Below are 19,480 nucleotides of genomic sequence, written 5' to 3' on the forward strand. Positions count from 1 at the left end.
GAATTAATCAGCATTTGAATAATAATATTATCTTCATAAAATTTAGATTTGTTTAAACAATACATTATAAGTTTGTATTTGTTTAGGTTGTTCAATTGAATGATACTAATAGGTAGAATATATTAGAAAAGTTTGTACAATATTAGATCAAAATAGAAAACTATATTAAAAAATCAAACATTAAAATGCGATGTTTAAACATGACCCAGAATTTTTTTTTAAATAAAAGGATATTTGTTGAAGCATTCATGGATTAGAGGAGTTAAGAGCCATACATAAATAAAAGGAGATATGGATGGGACATAATAGGAAAGAACTTGGTCTAATGAAAAAAGATAATACATGTGCAGGGGTTTGTTAAATCATAAACATTTAATGCAAAAATTAACACAAGTTGCCGAGGTTAAAGAACCCAACGTGAGATAAAGAAATCACCAAATCAGCTCTTCACTGATTGTACTCCTTACAACCCTTTTGTGAATTGGACAGTGAATTTTGAACAAAGCCTTCAAATTGCCATTTGTAACATGTTGGATAAAGGGTTATGCATCCTGCAAGACAGGAAGAACAAGGACTGGGTTAAATGACCGATATTCTATCTATCTTCTCAAATAAATGACACAACCTTTGCAGCCAAGCACTAGCCATTAATAGAGTCCCTTAGTTTAATAGTGCTTACAAGGCATCTCACCACTACGATAGGTTGATAGGAATGTTATTCTCAACAGGTAATATAACTGCATCCAAAAACTTGCACAGTAAGAGGCAATGCCAGAAACAACAATGTAAAGGCAGTTCAACTCTCAAAAATCATGCCAAATCCACATCACTCTTTACTATTTATTCCCAAACGATGTCCAAATAGATCTCCCAGTAAATAATTTAAAATGTTGAATGAGGAAAAATGCATGATCAAGAAATCTCTATGCAACAAGAATATATATAGTAAAAATACTTAGCAATTAATGCCGTATTGCATTGGATTTAGTCCTGTCACTCTAGTAGTGAAGGGATCTATCCACACCCATAGCAATGAGAAGATATATGCAAGAAGAATGGACCATACAAAAAAAAAATGTGGGTGTCCGATTCTTCCTTCCTATCAGAGCTTTGAAGAAAGGATAAAGATGGGCAATTACCCAAAAAGTAAAATATAGTTTTCCAAATAGTGGCCCCCATGATGGATAACCACTATTGATAGAATACAAGATACCTAAAACTACTCCTACAAGGTTTATAATAAGCAAAGTTTTAGGTGGAATCAACAGGGTATTTTTACTTGAACATATACAACTCTATGAAATCACCATCTTCATTTTAAGCCTTTGATGTGATAGTGAAGTTTTGTGTCAATACCAGTAAGGACCTTAAACAACCCTTGGACAACTGCAAATACATGAGATGACACACATCCAATAATCTAGAATTGTTCATTCCTCCACCATTCACCTATACCAACTCCACTCCATCTCATTTCCAAAATAACACTTGCAAAAATAGACAGAGAGTAAAATGAAAAAGATGCTCACAAACATACTAATCTATGGGATGATAAACTTTCCAATAAGAAGATACACAACTGGTAGTATACAATACAAAATCAATGGAATAGATGCCACTAGATAAATTATCATGTTGATCTATATAATTGCCTCTAACCATTTTAGCCTTCCATTGTAACCATTTTAGCCTTCCACTGTAACTATGCCAAATTGGTCAATGATAGATGACAGAATTTCAACAGAACCCAATGCCCACCTAAGCACTTGGTTCAAATAGTCAATGAGATTTATTAGACCTGAGCCTCTGAATGCAAGGTGCACATGCATGCAGTAAATGGATTTCCAACCACATGCATGCACCTTGAAACTAGTCAAAATATCTTTTGTGACTTAACCATAAATCCAAACAATCTCACTTCTCCTTTATGTCTTGTCTTCATAACCATAGCTAATAACCTGGATAGCTTCTTTTAATAGATCAACAAGAGCAGCTGACTAAGGAACATCACCATGGCCCATCAAGGTAGATGCAACAAATACTGCTGATTGGCCAAGCCTTTTCTCTAAGCTCTTCTGAGACATAAGATGTGATTTCTCATCGTCAAATCCAACACCTTCAACACCCTCTTCTATATCTTTAAGATCACATATTGGAATAATGGAGTCAATTTTCTTAAATGTTTTTTTTTATATTTGCATGCTTTTTATTCCCTTGTACTTTCTACTTTCCCCATAACATGATGAATGACATGTTGAAGCCTTCGAGAGTTTCTCGAGAGGTGGTTCAAAGTCATATGGTGTTATTCTATTAGATATACATCCTATACCCATGTATAATGGTCTCTAAATCCCATTCTATTTAACATGCTCAATAGTGGTTGCAGAAAAATATAATTCAGTGAAAATGAACAAATTCAAAAAGGGTCACATTAAATTTTGGAGAGAATGCCATCAGGCACAGAATCTATGAAGTATTTTCAACTCCCATCTTGATCCTATTGAAGGCATGGTTGTTTGTGCAGATGGCTTACTCTGCTGTACTCTGTATAGATTTATAACATGGACAGATATGGCATGATGGTCATAAGTAGCTTACAATTTGTTCATGATACTATTGCGGATATAGAAATTATAACTTATATTCTTACAATAGGAATTATTTTCATTAACAGATATTTCCCCTTCCTACATTCTATTACCATTTTTTAGATGTTTCCTTGTGAGCAAGGGTAATAGGAGTGTGAGTAGAAAGGAATTTTATTCACTATAATCTGAACCGGGTCATTTGATCATTGAAGTAAGAGAATATCTATACATCTTCCACAGATTCTCTGTTCAATACTCATGGAAGACAGAATGGCATAGAAAGATTGAAAACTCCAAGCAGTAGCAACACTATAATGGATGACAAGCCTCCTCAGTCTCATTCAAATTTTTTGTACATCCAATGATATACTCAACAATCTTGCCCAGCCTCAGGAACAGCCTTGCAATGCATTTGATCTTACTCTGGAAGTAATGCTAATCCACCACAGAGATGTTGATTATATTTTGATTGGGCAAAGCTATTTTTCTATGATCTTCAATCTATAAGTTTAGAACCAGCACTCCTGCACGTTTGTGGAATGTCTATCAAATAATGGAGCTATTGGCATTAGCATGATTCGCACTCAGGAGAGATTCATGTAAATGAGACACCTTGAAAATGGCAACCTATTGGATGGTTTTAAGGAATTCTATTGTCATGCCTGATGGAAATCTTTTCAGCTTCCATAGCCGCTTGTCTTGGAGTTTGCATCGTTTTCATTCTTTAGTAATTCATATCTAATACTTCCTTAATGTTTTGCAGGTTTAATGGATGTGCTTGTTGGACGAAAAGCCTACACAAATTTGGATTATGAAGAATGACACTCAATGGGCAAAATAAAAAATTGGATACAGCTTGTGATCATTCTAATCATCAGAATGAAGAAACGGAAGTCATTCGTGTGTCCAAACTCATGCACGCGTACAATCTCCTCATATCGTATTCATTACATCTTGAATGCATAAACAATGGTTTAACTTGTTTTAGATTCATCAAATACAAATGATGCTAAGAAAAACTCCATATCAAACAGACTCTTCAGTCAATATTTTTATGTTAAAAATATAATGATTATTAGGTACAAAGGACTTTTGAAAATATCGCATATCCCCTTATAAAATATGAGTGAGAAGAAAAGTATTTATGAATCAAGATGGATAATAGTGACAAAAAAATAAATAAAAAAGAATTAAGCAATGTTGTGTCCAGATTTAACAATTTTTTGACAATAATTTATCATAAACCCTTAACCTAGACATGAGCCTGAAAACCATAATTTAGAAAGACCTTTCTTCTCTACTTTATTTATAGAATGAAATACTTCAAAAGTCTAAAAAGAAATCCTACTGGAAAATAAGATATAAGCAAGGTAGAATTAGTACCGTAACAATCACAGCTCCAGCTTTGTAATAACGATTGAACAATGGTCTTTTTCCTCTGGCAACTTATATTAAGAGTGGGAGAACAAATTCTTGGCCTTCTTTGTTTTTCATGAAGACCTGTACGTACAAGTAAGAAATGTCTGTTGTTAGAATTCAATATAGCCACAGGTCGAAGAAATTTTGAAAAAGAATAATAGTATTACAAAAGATTCTTTCATAGCACTGATGTTTTTTATAATTTATCATCACCTTCACTATACTCGAATGGTTTCTAGCATCTGAGTTTTTGCACTTAAAATCATTGAAACCATTCCCAGATATCAGAATAAGTGCATCTTTGGAAACTTCCTAGGAATGTATTAGAAAGGAATACTACAAATAAGAGTTCATTAGGATGTCCTTGGAACTACTGTTGGCAAAAACAGAAAACCCGTCAATATTTTTTGTGAAAAAGGAAGCAACAAATCATCTGCTTATTTCTGCTCTCCAATTGCAAGAAATATTATTTTTGTTAATTGATTTAAAAAGTTCAAATCTCAAATATTACTTTCTATTTCAGATATTTTCTTTATCCCTGGATAATTGGAACAAAAGACTCCATCCTTTTTAGGGATTGCTGAGAAAAATAAGAACAAAAGAAGCATCATTGAAGTATAGGGAAAATTTTGATTTTATTAGATGTGATCTTCTGGATGCAAAAAATGTTTAAATAGTTACACCCAATCCATAAGTACTTCTATCCAACAAAATAAAATGTTCCATTTAGAATGGTAATAACTATAAAATTCGATATACAGGTTAATATTCCAAATTAGCTATGGATAGGATGATCAATTGCCAAAAAAGAATTACACTCTAAGACCACAACCTTCATATGCAAGAAATTAAATTTCCAAATTGATGAGAGGTAAGAGAATAATATCTAAAACTCTAAACTTTTGAAGTTTGACTGTAAAGTGACTGCATCTATTAAATTTTAGAGGAGAAAATTACATATAACGGGACTGAAATTCTTGCATGTCTTTACAATAAAATTCTTCAAGATAAATCTTCCTCTTCCTCATGTGCTCCTGCAAATAAATGAAGCAATAAAAAGAAAATCCACATGACTTCGTGATCAGAACATGAAAAACAATTGCATACACTCTACCATGATTAGTAAACACCTGCAACTCCTTAATCACTACACAGCACAAAGTCTCTTTGTAACTGATCAGCAAAAACTAATGCATTTGTTGTATCTCCTTAGAAACTAGCTTCTAACTCAATGGCATGTTTTTTTTCAGTGGAATTGAGATGTAAGATTAATGACCCAGCTCCAACATTGTAGAAAACAATTCTCATAGATCTCCATACAGACACAAATTTCTAATCACAACATCATCAAAAAGAAAAATGATCTCAAGAATGAATTATTTTTGGTTCAAGATTTGTCTTTTTATTTTGATATATAGGATAATACAAACACAATGACTCTTTTTTTTTACTAAGCTTTGTGTAAGGATAATAAGGTAGTAATCTGTACTAACAGTGGGAATTTTAGTTTCTTTTGGGAAATAATATGAATATAAAGTTTCATAGTTGATGTTGTTAATATTATATAATGTTTAAAATATTAATTTCAAATCAGTTATTATTTAAAAGCTACAGTTTGGATCAGAGGTTATAAGTGAAATTGGATTCAAAATTAGAAATTATAACGTTTCTGAGCTCAAATATAGTAATGACTAGTTTACAAAATACAATTGAAATTGCTATTCCAATGTAAATTTTGCAGCAGGCAATTTGATATCTTTGACGATGATCAGTGTGACAACCCTACATGGAAAGAATACCTAGACATCCCTTAGTCGTCACAGGGAGTGCTCCTTGTTCCATAATGGCCAAGCTGAAAATCAGTTCATGTAAAAATATATACACACAAATAATAGCATAAACTTGCATCTTTTTTCCACAGCATGTTGCGGGCTACAAACTATGGATTCCCACATGCTCCTATTTAATGAATCCAAATGAATAATAGCCTTTTACCTTGTAGGCTCTCTCCAGCATATCCATTGCATTGAATCTCAATAAGGATTGAAATCTAATATTAAAAAAGCCCATAAATAGAATAGCTTCATGGACTAAAATGTGTCTGAAATTTCCATGTGTGGATTACAATTGAAAAGCCTAGAAATAGTGAATCCCTCTAGCTCTCCTCTTAAAGGATCCTAATCCTACTTAGCCACCAAATTTAGGTGCATTGTAGTGGCAAGGTTTGTGCTGAGTGTATCTAGGGCATTTAGAGAATGCAGCCTAATCAGGGTTTTCTTTTTACATTTTTGCCATTGCTTTTTGTTCACAGCCTGATGCAACAGGGGTTTATTCTGCTTCCTACAATTGTTTTAATAGCTGGCCTCATACCATTTTTTTTGGTAAAAAGCACCCTTTGATGCATATATAATAGGAACATCGCAAGTTATGTATACACACCTAGGAATGGACCGAGCAAAGGTACCACCATAAGAAACAAAGGCAGTTTCCCTAATTGAATCAGCAGCTGACCTCACACTCGATCCTCCAGAGCAGTTTCACCAGCAGCATATTCTACATATCCAGATGAAAATGCAGTAGATCCGGTTCTAGATTCCCCTTTCCAGGTTCCATATCTAATAGTGGACCCCATAGTATCAGACGCGAGAGAAGCTAAGGTGGGAGCAAAACAAGGTGGCAACATACGCAGCTTAAGCAACATCTCTTATATCAGAACCATAAACGGAGGAGAAAGCACTAGCGGCATGCAGTATCTACCATAGGTAGAGGCAATAGCACAGGCAGTTTTGGTGAATCTACCCAATGGCACACATATTTCATAATCAGTTCAAGTTACCATTGATGCCCCACCAGTATAGGTATCAGTGCTTCTTTTTTTTAACTTTCGACCATCCATTACTAGCTTTTTCCTGGTGGAAAATACAAGCAAGAGGCAAAGGTACCTATCAGGTTCTTCAACACACTATTATGGGAAGTCATCCATAGAGAGTGCTTTGACCATCTTGGGTGAGGGTGGTCCAGCTCAGGTTGTGAAAAGGGATGCTTGGGTGAAGTACAAGCAAGAGATATTCTCATCTTATCCATCTCCCTGCGCTAGGGTAGGCCAGTTCAGTCAGGTCTTCTTTATTGGATCAAATGATAGAGAAAGTATATCAATATAAGGCATTTCCCCTTGTTTAGGAGCCAGCCACAGTGCAGTAGGAAAAGGGATTGCTCAACAACTCCCCTCTTCTAACGAGATCTACGCTCACATTGATTGATGGATGGGAAGGAGTAGGGAAGGGCACATCCAGAGATACAGGGAAAAGGCTCAGATATTTGTTGTATAATTAAACTAAACTATACAAATGGGGTGAAAGCGAAAATAATGAAAAAAAATGGTAAAAAAGCACTCATGTTGAGTTTGAATGTTAGGAAAGAAAAGATTAGCATTACCCTGTCGATTAATGTGGCAGTGGCTCCATTAAGTGTTGCAGCCAACATGGAGTGTAACATTAATCAAAATAGTGACATTGTTGCCAATAACTACGTTCTCTCTGATGACAATTCCTGTCCATGATAAAAAAACACACCCTCCCCAATGCAAGCAACAAGGTGGATGTCCACAGTGAACATTTCAAAAACCTACACTGGATAACCAGAGCGACCGAGAATCGATCCTGAGCCCACAAGGAATGCTCCACATAGGTGTGCTTGGCAGGTGAGGAAACCCTTGAAGGTGAGCATGGCGTATTTGAGGGTTTTATGTAAAGACGTCAAGAAATAGCTTGCAGAGCTCCATGATAGGAGCAAAGAGGTGATTGAAAACTTGTTCACCAAATGAAATGCTAGCATGCTCTCAAATGTGTACTTGTGGATGAGAATGGTGGAGCTGAGGTACTTTACAAGGATGGGCTCTACCTCTGCCTCTCCTGTCACCTCTTGTCGGAGTTGCCTCCATATCTCTTTCTATTCATCATACATAATCCCCATCCTCTGTGCAAATTTTTAGTTTTTGTCCCGTCAAGTGGAAGCATCCTCTGATGCTGCTTCTTATTGGCATCAATTCCCCTGCCATGACCACCCTGGTTGTATTCGTAGAATATGTGAGGAGATACTAACTGTATCCTCCCTCCCTAGTTCTCCTAAGCGCACTCTACCATTTCCAGGCTCTTCCATTGGCTATAACTCTAGCGGCTGTTTTCCAAAATATCTTTCATTTTTTAATTTATTTTTAAACAAACAAATTTCGTTTCCCGCTTAATTATTTTATGACTTTTGCGTTTTGTCGTATATCGACAAAGTAAATATTTTATTTGAAAAATTTAAAAAACGCTAAAAAGGCAAAAGGAGAGTTAAAGAGTTTGTTTAGATCATGCCTCACTAGTTGCATTGTGCTCCATATCTGTGAAAGATCAGAATATATTGAATCAGGGGATGTTGGAGGGTCTGCTCAATACACAAATTAGAAATGGCCCACTTGTGGACCACACAGGAATACCGATCACCTGATCTGAATCCATACCAGACTTGTAAATGTTCACGTGGGGCATCATGAGGGCGGAGGGGACAACAACAACTATCTATAGCCCATGTACATCCCTGCCTCATGACCACAAAACCGAGTTTGAGGAAGGGGAAATCCACAAGGGCCTTTATCCACCAGAGGCATGCCAAAATAATGAAGAGGTTTTGCTTATGCAAAAGGAAGAACTATCAATAGAGACAGCTCCCCATTTCTTGGCATATAAGGCCCAAGTGGTAGATTCCCTGCTGATAGAAAGGATTGAAAATGCTGATTTGCTTGCGGAATCAAAGATGGGTAATAAAGGACACGAACTTCTTCCCCTTTTGAGTGGTAGTTAGGACGAATTAGATTCCCCTGCAAAGGAATAGGTTGCCGAAAGCAAAATGTTAAGAGGAGGTGGCGCCGATCCTGAACATGGACCCCATTGCCCAGATCATTTCAGATTAGGACCTTTGTGAAGTAAATTTTAAGAATCAACCGCCTTATGTTTCTGAAACTTCAGTTAATCTTTTCCCTCATGAGTTTATCATAGATGCACATTTAAATTTTCCTAAGAACCTAAAGGGAAATGACAATCTCCTGAATGAGCAGGGTGGTGTTGATCACGTACCAACAAACATGGTTAGTGACTTCTCAAGGGAGGACCAGCCAATACATCTGCATTCCACTACCGAAAAGTTGCAATCCACAGTTTTTCTCCATTTCTAAAGACAATAAATTTATCAGCCACTATTATCATTACAAAGAAAGCTTTGGAGATCCATTGGGATCTTATCATTAATATCCCATTCAATTTTTAGCTGAAAATTAATTCCTAGGTTCACTAGTTTGTTCACCACATAGTTACCCTCACGATACACAAGAGATACTGTAAAACACGTGCAAAAATCATGATAAAACTACAAAAATATTAGTTTTGTAGTTTGCTTTCTATAAATCTAAGTAATTGTGAAAGATATTTTCAAACACTTGTAAAAATCATGATAAAACTCCAAAGCACACAAAAAAATAACTATAGAAAATATTTAAATTTGAAAAAAAAAATTTCAGAAAGTGAAAGCATAAATTTCAATGTTAAGAACCATGGATAAAATGATACATGTTAAGAAATATTCTAAAGCCGGTTTATTAAATGAATGTACCTTGTGAACAACATGTTGTCAATTATTTTCCAGCTCATCCTTAGATTGTTGACTTGTAGAAAGTTTTCTGCTCTAGCTTGGAAAATTAATTAGAGGAAAGTGTGACTAGAAATCCCATGTCTGGACATTGATAGAAAATTTGAGATGAGATAGGAGTTTCATGAGAAAAATAGATAACAAAATCAATAGAAGACTAAATCATCATCCATATTAGATGAGAAGTGCCTTGAAAACTCATGTGAACAATATTGCTACATAATAAGAAGATTCATATTTTCTTGGTCAAAATTATGAAACATGACAATAGCACATCATAAATCAAATGGATAACCCATAGACGTATTATAGAGAAACTAACTGTTAGCAAGTCATGCATTTTGTAGGAGTTCAAAACCTCTCTAATTATAGGTTGCAGAATTTTTTGTACTAATACAAGATGATGATGAATAATTTTTGTTTGGAATGTAACTATCTGATAACCTTTATTATGCTGGAAACCCACTCTGAAAAGATTAAAACATCATTAAGCCCTGCAAATTGCCCACTTTCAAAACTTAAGAAATAGAGATAGAAAAATGCAATAAAAAAACTTAACCAATGAAAAATGGGATGAAAGAGTCTCACTTGCAAGGTCAAGAGTCTCAGAGCAGTTCTCATGGCAGGCATGTGAATGTTAAGTAGCTCCCCTGCAGTAGGATACATAACCTTGACAACAATATGTTATTGCTGCACACATGGCATTGATTGCCTGACATGTACAGTATTTGTACATTTTGACAACACTAATATGAATTAAAAAGTCATAATTTGTATGGAAAATTCTTTTGTGTATTGCACGCCCAAAATTTAAAGAAAGTGTGAGGTAACAAAGACCAAATACTGTATATCCTCATCAAATTCACATTACTTAGACTACACATACTAATATCATTGAGGGTTGAGAGTAGATGGTTTTGCAGTTCTGCCAAAGAAATGACATCAGGCATGAGGAAGGTTAATAGGGCTCTTTAATTTAGCTTGAGAATTATTTGACTATTATATGTAAATTATGAAAGTCTCTAAAACAGGGTATGAGTGAACACAGGATCAAAAGATAGAATCAATGAATACAAATTATGATTAAAATTGTATGCATACACCATAAACAACGAGATATTAAAAGAGATGTGGAGAAAGGTATAATGCATAGCATATATGCCCATTTCAGCATACATATACATTGAGCTGATCCCATATAGAGAAAAAACTGTATAAATAGATAGATTCAGTAATTAAATAATCAAGGAGTCTGCATATTTCAGATAGCTCATCTGAAGAATTTGAAACTCAAGGGAAATTGCAAATGATCTATACTCATTTCAGCATACATATACATTTAGTTGATCCCTAGTAGAGAGAGAGCTGTATCTACAGGTCGGTACATATGTTCTTTGTTTCAAGTATAGCAGAGTGAAAAATTCATCAAAGAGTATAACAATAGATAATATCCCGACACTTGCTAAAGTTGCTCTTACATAAGGAAGAAATTCAGAAATATAGCCTAGTAACCTCTTAAAATTTTCCTCAGACATAGCTATTGCAACTCCACCTACTATGGGTACATGCCATGGCCGTGGACCTCTCCTACAACACAATTGGAAAGGGAAGTTGGAACATTTGAATTTGTATTGTAGTTATCAAAGCAAACTTGAAAAAAAATATTGATTTGATATAAAAATTTGGGAAAATACTAACATTCCAACAGAAGCCACAATTTTAACTCTGGAACAAAGCTACAAAACAAAATATTCAATATTTTTGTGTTATCATAAGCTGATGATGGTTACTGGATAGGTAAGGTTTTAAAAAACCGTTGAATTCCACTTCTTTCAACACCATGATTTTGGTGTAGGTAGTATTGATTTTGATGTATTAAGACTATTAGTATACATCAGCATTTTTTGTGTTTTGTACAGCAGGGTAAACATTTTCGCAAAGAGTGACATTGATTTTAATGTATTCTAATGATACTATTTAACAACATTTACATAATGGCACAGCTCGACATAAAGTGATTTGAACAACATAGGTGTTGTCAAAGTCCATGTAGAAGATCTGGACAAATTCGAACATAAATAAAGGTTCTACATAAGAGCTATTCAGAAAAACTTCTGAGTCTATGCCATACATTCCATTAATCTTTATAGTGTAGAGATGGGACAATAATGAATTCTACATATGTATGAGTCCCTAAGAAATAGTGTTATTGCCAAAATCATGTTCCTTGATGGGATTCCATATCCCCATCCTCTTCCTATATTGTCTTGTATGAATGCTAACACTGTGACTGCAAACATAGAGCCAATGCAGATGCAGAAATACAATCAGCTAAAGAAATAGCTCATTTTTCTCTGCTCCTTTGGATCATCATTGTCAGACGACAATGTTATAAAGAGAGGCATAGACAAAGGTCATCAATTTCCCACTCACTCAAACATAAAACTGGTCATCATCTATGCATACAGGAGCGTGCAAACTTGGCAATGAGGTCAAAAAGGCTAGTAAGTAGAATACCACGAATCTTCTAAATGTAAGTAGTGTACTCTAATCTTGCCTATAAACCATGACATAATTGTAGTCTAATTGTTAAACCATAGAATCCTGCACATCAAATTACAGGAATAGGAAAATGAACTTTTAAATGTTTCTACAATCAGACCTAATCTGTACATAAATGCTCTGGTCTAACGTATGTAAGGATTCTCTTTTGCAAAATACACATTAAGCCTAGCATTAAACTTTACTGCTAATGTTGTGTTCGTAACGGAGTTCATCTATGTCAAGTAAAATCACTTCCTACACACAAGAGCACCAAAACTATAAACTATTTCCAAATTGCCAAAAACTTACCCATTTGTAATACAAACATAGATAGAGATATAAATATACACATCTAAAATAGTTTAAGTATTATATAAAAACAGTTTTTAAAAAAATAGAATCATCCCAAAACTACCAGTCAACTTGTGAAATTGATTGTGAAATTCATTCTCTTTGCTTTGTTGGCTGATTTATTTAAAATTGTAAAATTAGAGCTATTCAGCTAACATCTCCTGAGTAGGTTGAATTCTAGAGATAAGTTTTCAATAATGTAGGAATTGAGTTTCAGGTTACTTATCATATGACAGGTAGCATAGATAGATGAGCCATTCCTTAACAGATGAACAAATTATACAGTCTAAAATGTCAGCTATTTCAGTAAAAGTATAAAGGCACAGCCTAGGTCTTAAACCTCGTGGAACTATGTCATGCAACCTTTAAGGGTAGTGCACAAGGGATAAGCTCAAAAGGCAATTTTTAAATGGAATAATTGCTATTACTTCCAATATACAGCTCTATAGCATAAAATGTAATAAATAATACATCATATAATTAAAAATTGAATTCGATGCACCAAAAAGGGTAACACAAAAAAGTTGATTGAAGAATCATTTTGAAGTACCTCAACTTCTGGTTGCATCTTTGTATGAAACTAGGGCAGAGCCTTTTATTACAAAGGAGTAATGTAGGTCATCAGTTGGCCTGGCTAAGGAAGCCCAAGACCATTGATGTGTTCCCTTGCCCTCTACTACCTAGGAATTAATCTGAAGAAGAAAAAAAAAAGATAAGAAAATAAAATAGAACATGATCAATACTAAAAAAATTGCTACTGGTAAAAGCCAATCAAATCACAAGAATGTCCAAAAAAAATGTCAAACTATTCATTCTAAAATAAATAATTACCATAATAATCTTCATGGGTGGAAATCCAAGCCTTGGCATCCATTCTTCTCATACTGCCATAGGTGGATGCGTGATGTCTTGATGTTTGGGGAATTATGAAGCAACTATTGGAGGAGCGTAGTACACAATCACATACTGAGGAGGGACATCAACTCCTTCTGTGGCCAGATATTAGCTGGGTAATGCAACCTTTCCATTTAGCTTGCATTTGTACATTCCAAATCTCATCCTACTAGGCAATAGCCAGATGGCACGGCTTTCTATGCAACATATAACCTGTAATTACACCAGAAAATAAGATCTGCTCAGCTTTGACACCTTAATGTTATTTAGTAATATAGGAAAGATATTTGATAAAACAATCATTCGAAATCATTGTGTACCCTAATTTTTTAAGAAATCCACAATTCTAAATGGGAATGGGGTAAGGAATGCCTTAACTACCTATTGTTTCTTTGAGCATAAACAGGTAACACCGAAATAATTTTAAAATCAAGAAAAATAAAACAAATTTTTTTTTTGAAAAAATGATCTTGTTGCATGATTATGCCAAGATAAATATTTAAACCATTTCTCCTTTGCACACTACGGTTTCATGATAACTTTCATCTATGGCTTTGTCCATGTGGCTCACCATTCAATTGTATACACAAATCAGGATGCCCATCTCTATCACATCCAACACTAAATTCTAGCCCATCATATTGAAGAGAATTTTCTTACATCCTCAGTAATGTGGAGCATAAATTGGGGCACACACAAATAGTACGAAGGGCAGAAGAAGAAGTAATGTACTAGGGTTATTACAGAGAATACAATCTCTAGATTAATATGATCTCGTTGCATAAATAGCCATTATTTAACCACAGCTAGAGAAGGAAAAAGAACCTTATACTGGCATCAATTAGTGAAGTTCACATTCATTATCTAGAGAATGCATGGATGGAGATGTACCCACACGAAGACATGGTACCTTCACATAGGGATAGGAAAGAGTTATGGATGGAAGCGTGGATCTAAAGGATTGAAGAGTTTTTACATGGGAGATAGTGAACATCAACAAAATAATTAAAATATAACATCCACACAATATCATATCTATGCTAGTTGTTGGAGATCGAAGAAATGTAGGAAGATGATAATGGATCTATCTCTCAGTCGTAGTAACTAGTTTCCTTTTCCTTATTTTCAGTTGGATATTTAGTTCTCTTGAAGAAGGAGAAAGCTATAATTGTGCAGCCTAACAGGGTAACTATCACTGTAAAGGGACCTACCTTTGGCTTTGTACTAATGATGGACTTCTAGGCAAAACAACCATGATTTTAATTTTTAAGCTATTACCAAGAATATTGTTTGTAGAACAAAGTTAGATTGTCATCATATCACTGCCCAAACGATGTCTATGAAAGGAAAAAAATGAATTTTCTTAACTCAAAAGATGATCAAAGAAGATTGAATTGAAAATAGGCATTTGAATGTTGATAAATCATTACATTATTTGATGCAATGTAACAACAAATATGACATTATTTTTGAAGTTTACTTAAGTAATACATACTATTCCACATCTGTCCACTTTAGGAGCTGGAAATTATAATTACCAAATGCAGCATATCAATATCGGCCATTTCTCCACATATGATCAAATTGCATTATGTTTGCATGGCTAAAGAAACCAATCACATACAAATGCCCTAAACAAAAAAGTATTGACATCTGACTTCAGACAACAAACTCTATATTGGAGTATACAAAGTGAAAGCATGCTTTTACCATAAGCACAACTTAATGATTCTACTAGTGCAATAACTATAAGAATAACTAGATTTTCCACCTCAGTAAACAGGGGACATATTTATTGAATAGAATATCAATAGTAATTGGAAATTTAGCTGGCAAACACACACACACACACACGCACTCAATGTCCAAAATTCTCAATGATAGAAACCTAGCAAATGTGTCAACACTCAATCATGTTGAACATTCAACAGAAATGGGAATTTTGACCTTTTAAGGTTAATAAATGCACTGTGATTCCTTCTGCATTTGGAACAAAAGCAAGATATTGTTGAGTTTTTACTATTTGTGGGCCAGCAACAATTCTTCATGTGCTACTTTGTGCACTTTCCATAAGCTGGCAATGTGCATGGAGATGCACGAGATCATTTGGGAAAGTGGCAGCTCTCTTATCGAGCGGGTTTCTCTACCACTCTTGCATTGGACAAATTTTCTGAACCTAGATAGCTAAATATAAGGCAAAGGCAAATGAAATTTTATTGCGACACCCCAAACTCAAACACTATCCAACTTAATATAGAAAGATGCTGAAAACTCATTTTGAATTCTATATTATTCAAATTTGGTAGAATGCACAGTTCCTAGATTCAGATTCAAATGCACATTTTCATTTATCATGTATACATGCTTGCACTATTATTCCCTGCTTGCTAAAAAGTCAAATTATTTTTGTACAGCTTCTTTACATTTGGGCCTTCAATGTAAGATGACATTTGAACCTAGAGCCTCACCAGCCACACAAGAAAAAAAATACATAAAAGATATTCACATTTTTTACATGCAGCTATAATGTTTCTATCAAACACCTCAAGAAGGGATCTAAACTCCAACCATCAAACACACGGATCTAAACTGTACAAGCTAAAGAACAACAGCTACAACAAAAAGAATAATTAACAAATACCAATATATCAAAAAAAAAAAAGAGAGCTCTGTATTTTGAATAGAGCATACCCTGTTTTAAAACAACAAACTTAGTTTTTATTACTCTTAACTTTTCATTACATCACTGCTCTCTTTATTTGAGATGTCACCACAAACCTTATGTTGAAAGAAGAAATTACGGAAAATAAACTATACTCCACCACTTGTCGTAGCAGTTTGACTGATTTATGAACTATTTTATCTAAGGCAAACATACGTAAACTACAGTGGACATCAAAAATAAACTACAAGAAAAAGACTATGCATGCCTAGGTTAACCAATCACTAATAATGCATTTGGAGGAGCGGTGCATGATTAATCTAATAAAAAACTATATGTAGATTGAAACGAATGGTGGAGTTGGAGTTAAGGGAAAAATAGTGGAGTGAAGTTGTTGTTAATATTCTTGGTAACTGGTGCATGCATCAATCTTCATAAACTCCGACCATCAAACACACAACATTCTATGGAATGTTATTAAATCATAAAAAAGGGTTTAATGTAAAGTAGTTTACCTAATAACAAGAGAACTGGAAATAAAAGTATTCAACAATACCTTGCCACCAATTTTAGGCACATTGTGACAACAGGGTTTGTGTGTTGTGCGTCTAGGGTATTCAGAGAATACAATCGCTCACACATCAGGGTTTTCTTTTTTCTTTTTTGTTGTTAATATTTATTCATAGTCTCCTTATAGATACCAAATGAGCATTTCTCGTTATGGAACATATTGAAGCAACTTTCGCAGTGAGTATTACCAATGGAAAAAAAATCACTTTTCTCCATAGCAAGTTAAGACATAACCACATGCACGCCCATATGATCCACAGTTCAATGGGTTAGAAGAGCCATCAATGCAATACCTCTTGGAGTAGCAAACCAGTTACCATTTGGATACCCATGAGCTATTGTATAATGAGCATAAAGTCATAGATAGTAATCACAAAATACCTATTTTTGTTTTCTTACTGTGCTATTGCACTTTCTTCTCAAAAACATAGAATGGCTACGCAGGGAGCTCAGTTCTCTACTCTCATATTCTCCATATTTTAGAAGTATATCCACAATGACGAGACATATCAGGACCAAAATTAATGATCTGATTGTAAATACCATTAGCGCTAAGGTCTTATTAAGCATAAAAGTCTATTAAGGATAAAACTCTAAAAAAGCTTTGTTTCTTTTGTCAAATCTCTGATTCAACTCAGTATTTTACAGATTTGATCTAGATCTATGAAGGTAGAAGGGCAATAATCATGCCATTGGAGAATTTTTCCTCAGGCTATAGATTGGTGATGCTTGCTTCAGTATATGGTTTGTATGTTTATATGGTTCTGAAAATAATAGATTCAGAAATATGGTTTTTTAAGGTATTAAGCTCATATCTAATGGTTGGATGATAACTAGAAGCCAATATGTTGAGGATATTTGAAGCATTCATATAATATTGTCCCGCAAGGCCATAGTTATATAAAATTACAAGAATGGACATAAATATAGTGATGTTTGCACGGATTAGAGCAATTAAGGACCATACAGAAAATGAAAGATGGGACATTCTAGGAAAGAACTTGTTCCGATGACAAAGATAATACATGTGCAGGGGTCTTTCAAGTCATAAACATTTGATACAAAAATTGACACAAGTTGCCAAGGGTAAAGAACTCACCGCGAGATACAGAAATCACCAAATCAGCTCTCCACTTATTATACTCATTACAACCCTTTTTCCAAATTGGAGAGTGAGCATTGAATAAAGCCTTTGAATTTACATTAGTGACATGTTCGATAAAGGTTATGCATCTTGCAAGATAGGAAGAACAAAGCCTAGGTTAAATGACCAATATTCTATCTATCTTCTCAAACAAATGACACGGCCTTTGCAGCCAGGCAGTAGCCATTGATAAAGAAGAAAACCCTAGTTAGGAAGAAAAAATCAAAATAAAAAATTTCAGCTGAAACCCTCTTATACTACAATATGTTGCAAACCCAAAGGCCCTCAGCAATAGTTAATAATCTTTAGCATAAAGTGCTTAGATCTGAAACAATTCTCCATCATCTGGCTAAATCTATTTGAAATATAAGTAGGAAAATAAAAACCCCAATATCTGAAAATAAATAAGTAAAGTATTAAAAATGTGAAAAGAAAGAACATTTTGGTGTCGGGACTACCATTTGGGTTCTCCGTTGAAGGGCATAAGTCGCGTGGAAATGACGAAAGGAAGCGCGACGGGTGTGAGACCAAAGACAGGCCGCTACACGGGAGCTGAAACCAGATCAATACGTTGATACATGGTTGGAAGAAGAAGAGTTTGCGTGTAGAAAGGTTAAGGAAGACATCTCGGGCATTGAAATATAAAATATGATGCTACATATACCCCGATCAAAATATTTAATGGAATGACTTCTCGCCATGGCCATAATGCCCATTTCTGCCGTTGATCACTGCATTTCCATGATTTTGCAGTAGTTACGGCCCATTCCTGCCACTAATCACTGCATTTCTATCATTTTTCAGCGCAGCAGACGATGAGATCAGAGATAATAACTAGTTCAATGCCGTAATTAGATGAGGAAAATGAAGTAAAAGTTATGTAGCCCAATAATACTACCTTTTGTTGTCTTGTTTTTTTCAATTAAAATATATTAAAATACGTTATTTATATAAAAACGTGTATTAAAGACAAAATTAAAATAATGTCTTTAGACCCTCTATTGTGTAGTAGTGACTGGATAGATCAGGCCGTGTAGATGCAAGCTTTTCCTTCTGCTGCGATGTAACCATGATTTTTCCCGCACTGAAGAGCTATTTCTGAATTCTAGAGGAGCTCAGTAGAGTGTGAAGCATCTGGTCAGTAATATTTGATGAAGCGGCAACAGAACCTAATCTCTGCATCGCCAAAGCATATTCGCTATTAAAATTCATGCAAATATTCGCAATATCGTCTGCACTGTTAGGGTTTGGTTTGAGACCTGGCTTCGAATCAGAGTAATCTTCCAAAACCTGAACTTGCGCTTTCAAGAATTTAAGGTACTTAATAGCCTCGTCCAACATTCTGGCCGTATCGAGCTTCAATCCTTGGGGTATCAGTTTCTCCAAAGACCGAATCTTTTCCCAGATTTTACTTCTCATGTGACGAGCCGCAATGCTCTGCGACTCTACGGAAGGATATTGATGAGGCTTACGGCAGCTCTCTAACTGTGTCAGCTGATTTAAATGCTCCGTCTCCACCTCACTCGACTGTAACGAAGCCGGCGAGCATGAAACCCTACCAGAAGAGAAGCTCACATTTGAAGAAAACGAAGGAGGAATTACGAAGTGTTAACCTCATAATGG

General features: G+C 34.9%; 1 protein-coding gene across 14 annotated transcripts; it reads right to left on the reverse strand.

The window, feature by feature from the left end:
- Positions 1-142: 142 nt before the first annotated feature.
- LOC149553533 (uncharacterized) lies at positions 143-18,750 on the reverse strand. Of its 14 annotated transcripts, XR_016353087.1 has the most exons (10): positions 18,522-18,740; positions 18,316-18,409; positions 17,813-17,946; positions 13,419-13,694; positions 13,138-13,279; positions 9,657-9,776; positions 4,965-5,041; positions 3,972-4,088; positions 680-737; positions 194-551 (listed from the first exon to the last, which is right to left on the reverse strand). XR_016353087.1 is itself a non-coding variant. In XM_089788947.1 (9 exons), exons 1-3 carry the CDS (start codon positions 18,571-18,573, stop codon positions 13,590-13,592), a joined length of 240 nt encoding a protein of 79 aa, XP_089645073.1. In that variant the 5' UTR covers positions 18,574-18,738; the 3' UTR covers positions 194-551; positions 692-737; positions 3,972-4,088; positions 4,965-5,041; positions 9,657-9,776; positions 13,138-13,279; positions 13,419-13,589. The 14 variants fall into 14 exon arrangements, 7 of the variants coding, with proteins under 7 accessions (XP_089645076.1, XP_089645073.1, XP_089645072.1 ...); XR_016353086.1 differs by having other exon boundaries at positions 18,316-18,740; XR_016353085.1 differs by lacking the exon at positions 17,813-17,946 and having other exon boundaries at positions 18,522-18,739.
- Positions 18,751-19,480: the final 730 nt, after the last annotated feature.

Source organism: Cupressus sempervirens, chromosome 6 (genome assembly GCF_028749045.1).
Source record: "Cupressus sempervirens isolate cs-2001-9-10 chromosome 6, ASM2874904v1, whole genome shotgun sequence".
NCBI lineage: Eukaryota > Viridiplantae > Streptophyta > Pinopsida > Cupressales > Cupressaceae > Cupressus > Cupressus sempervirens.

Coding starts and splice junctions, on each gene's coding strand:
- LOC149553533 (XM_089788945.1), bottom strand. CDS start 18,573: ATGGGCATTATGGCCATGGCGAGAAGTCATTCCATTAAATATTTTGAT. Junction 18,399..18,521: donor CATTAAATATTTTGATCGGG/GTATATGTAGCA, acceptor GCTCCCGTGTAG/CGGCCTGTCTTTGGTCTCAC. Junction 10,362..18,315: donor TTCAACGGAGAACCCAAATG/GTAGTCCCGACA, acceptor ATTGTTGTCAAG/GTTATGTATCCTACTGCAGG.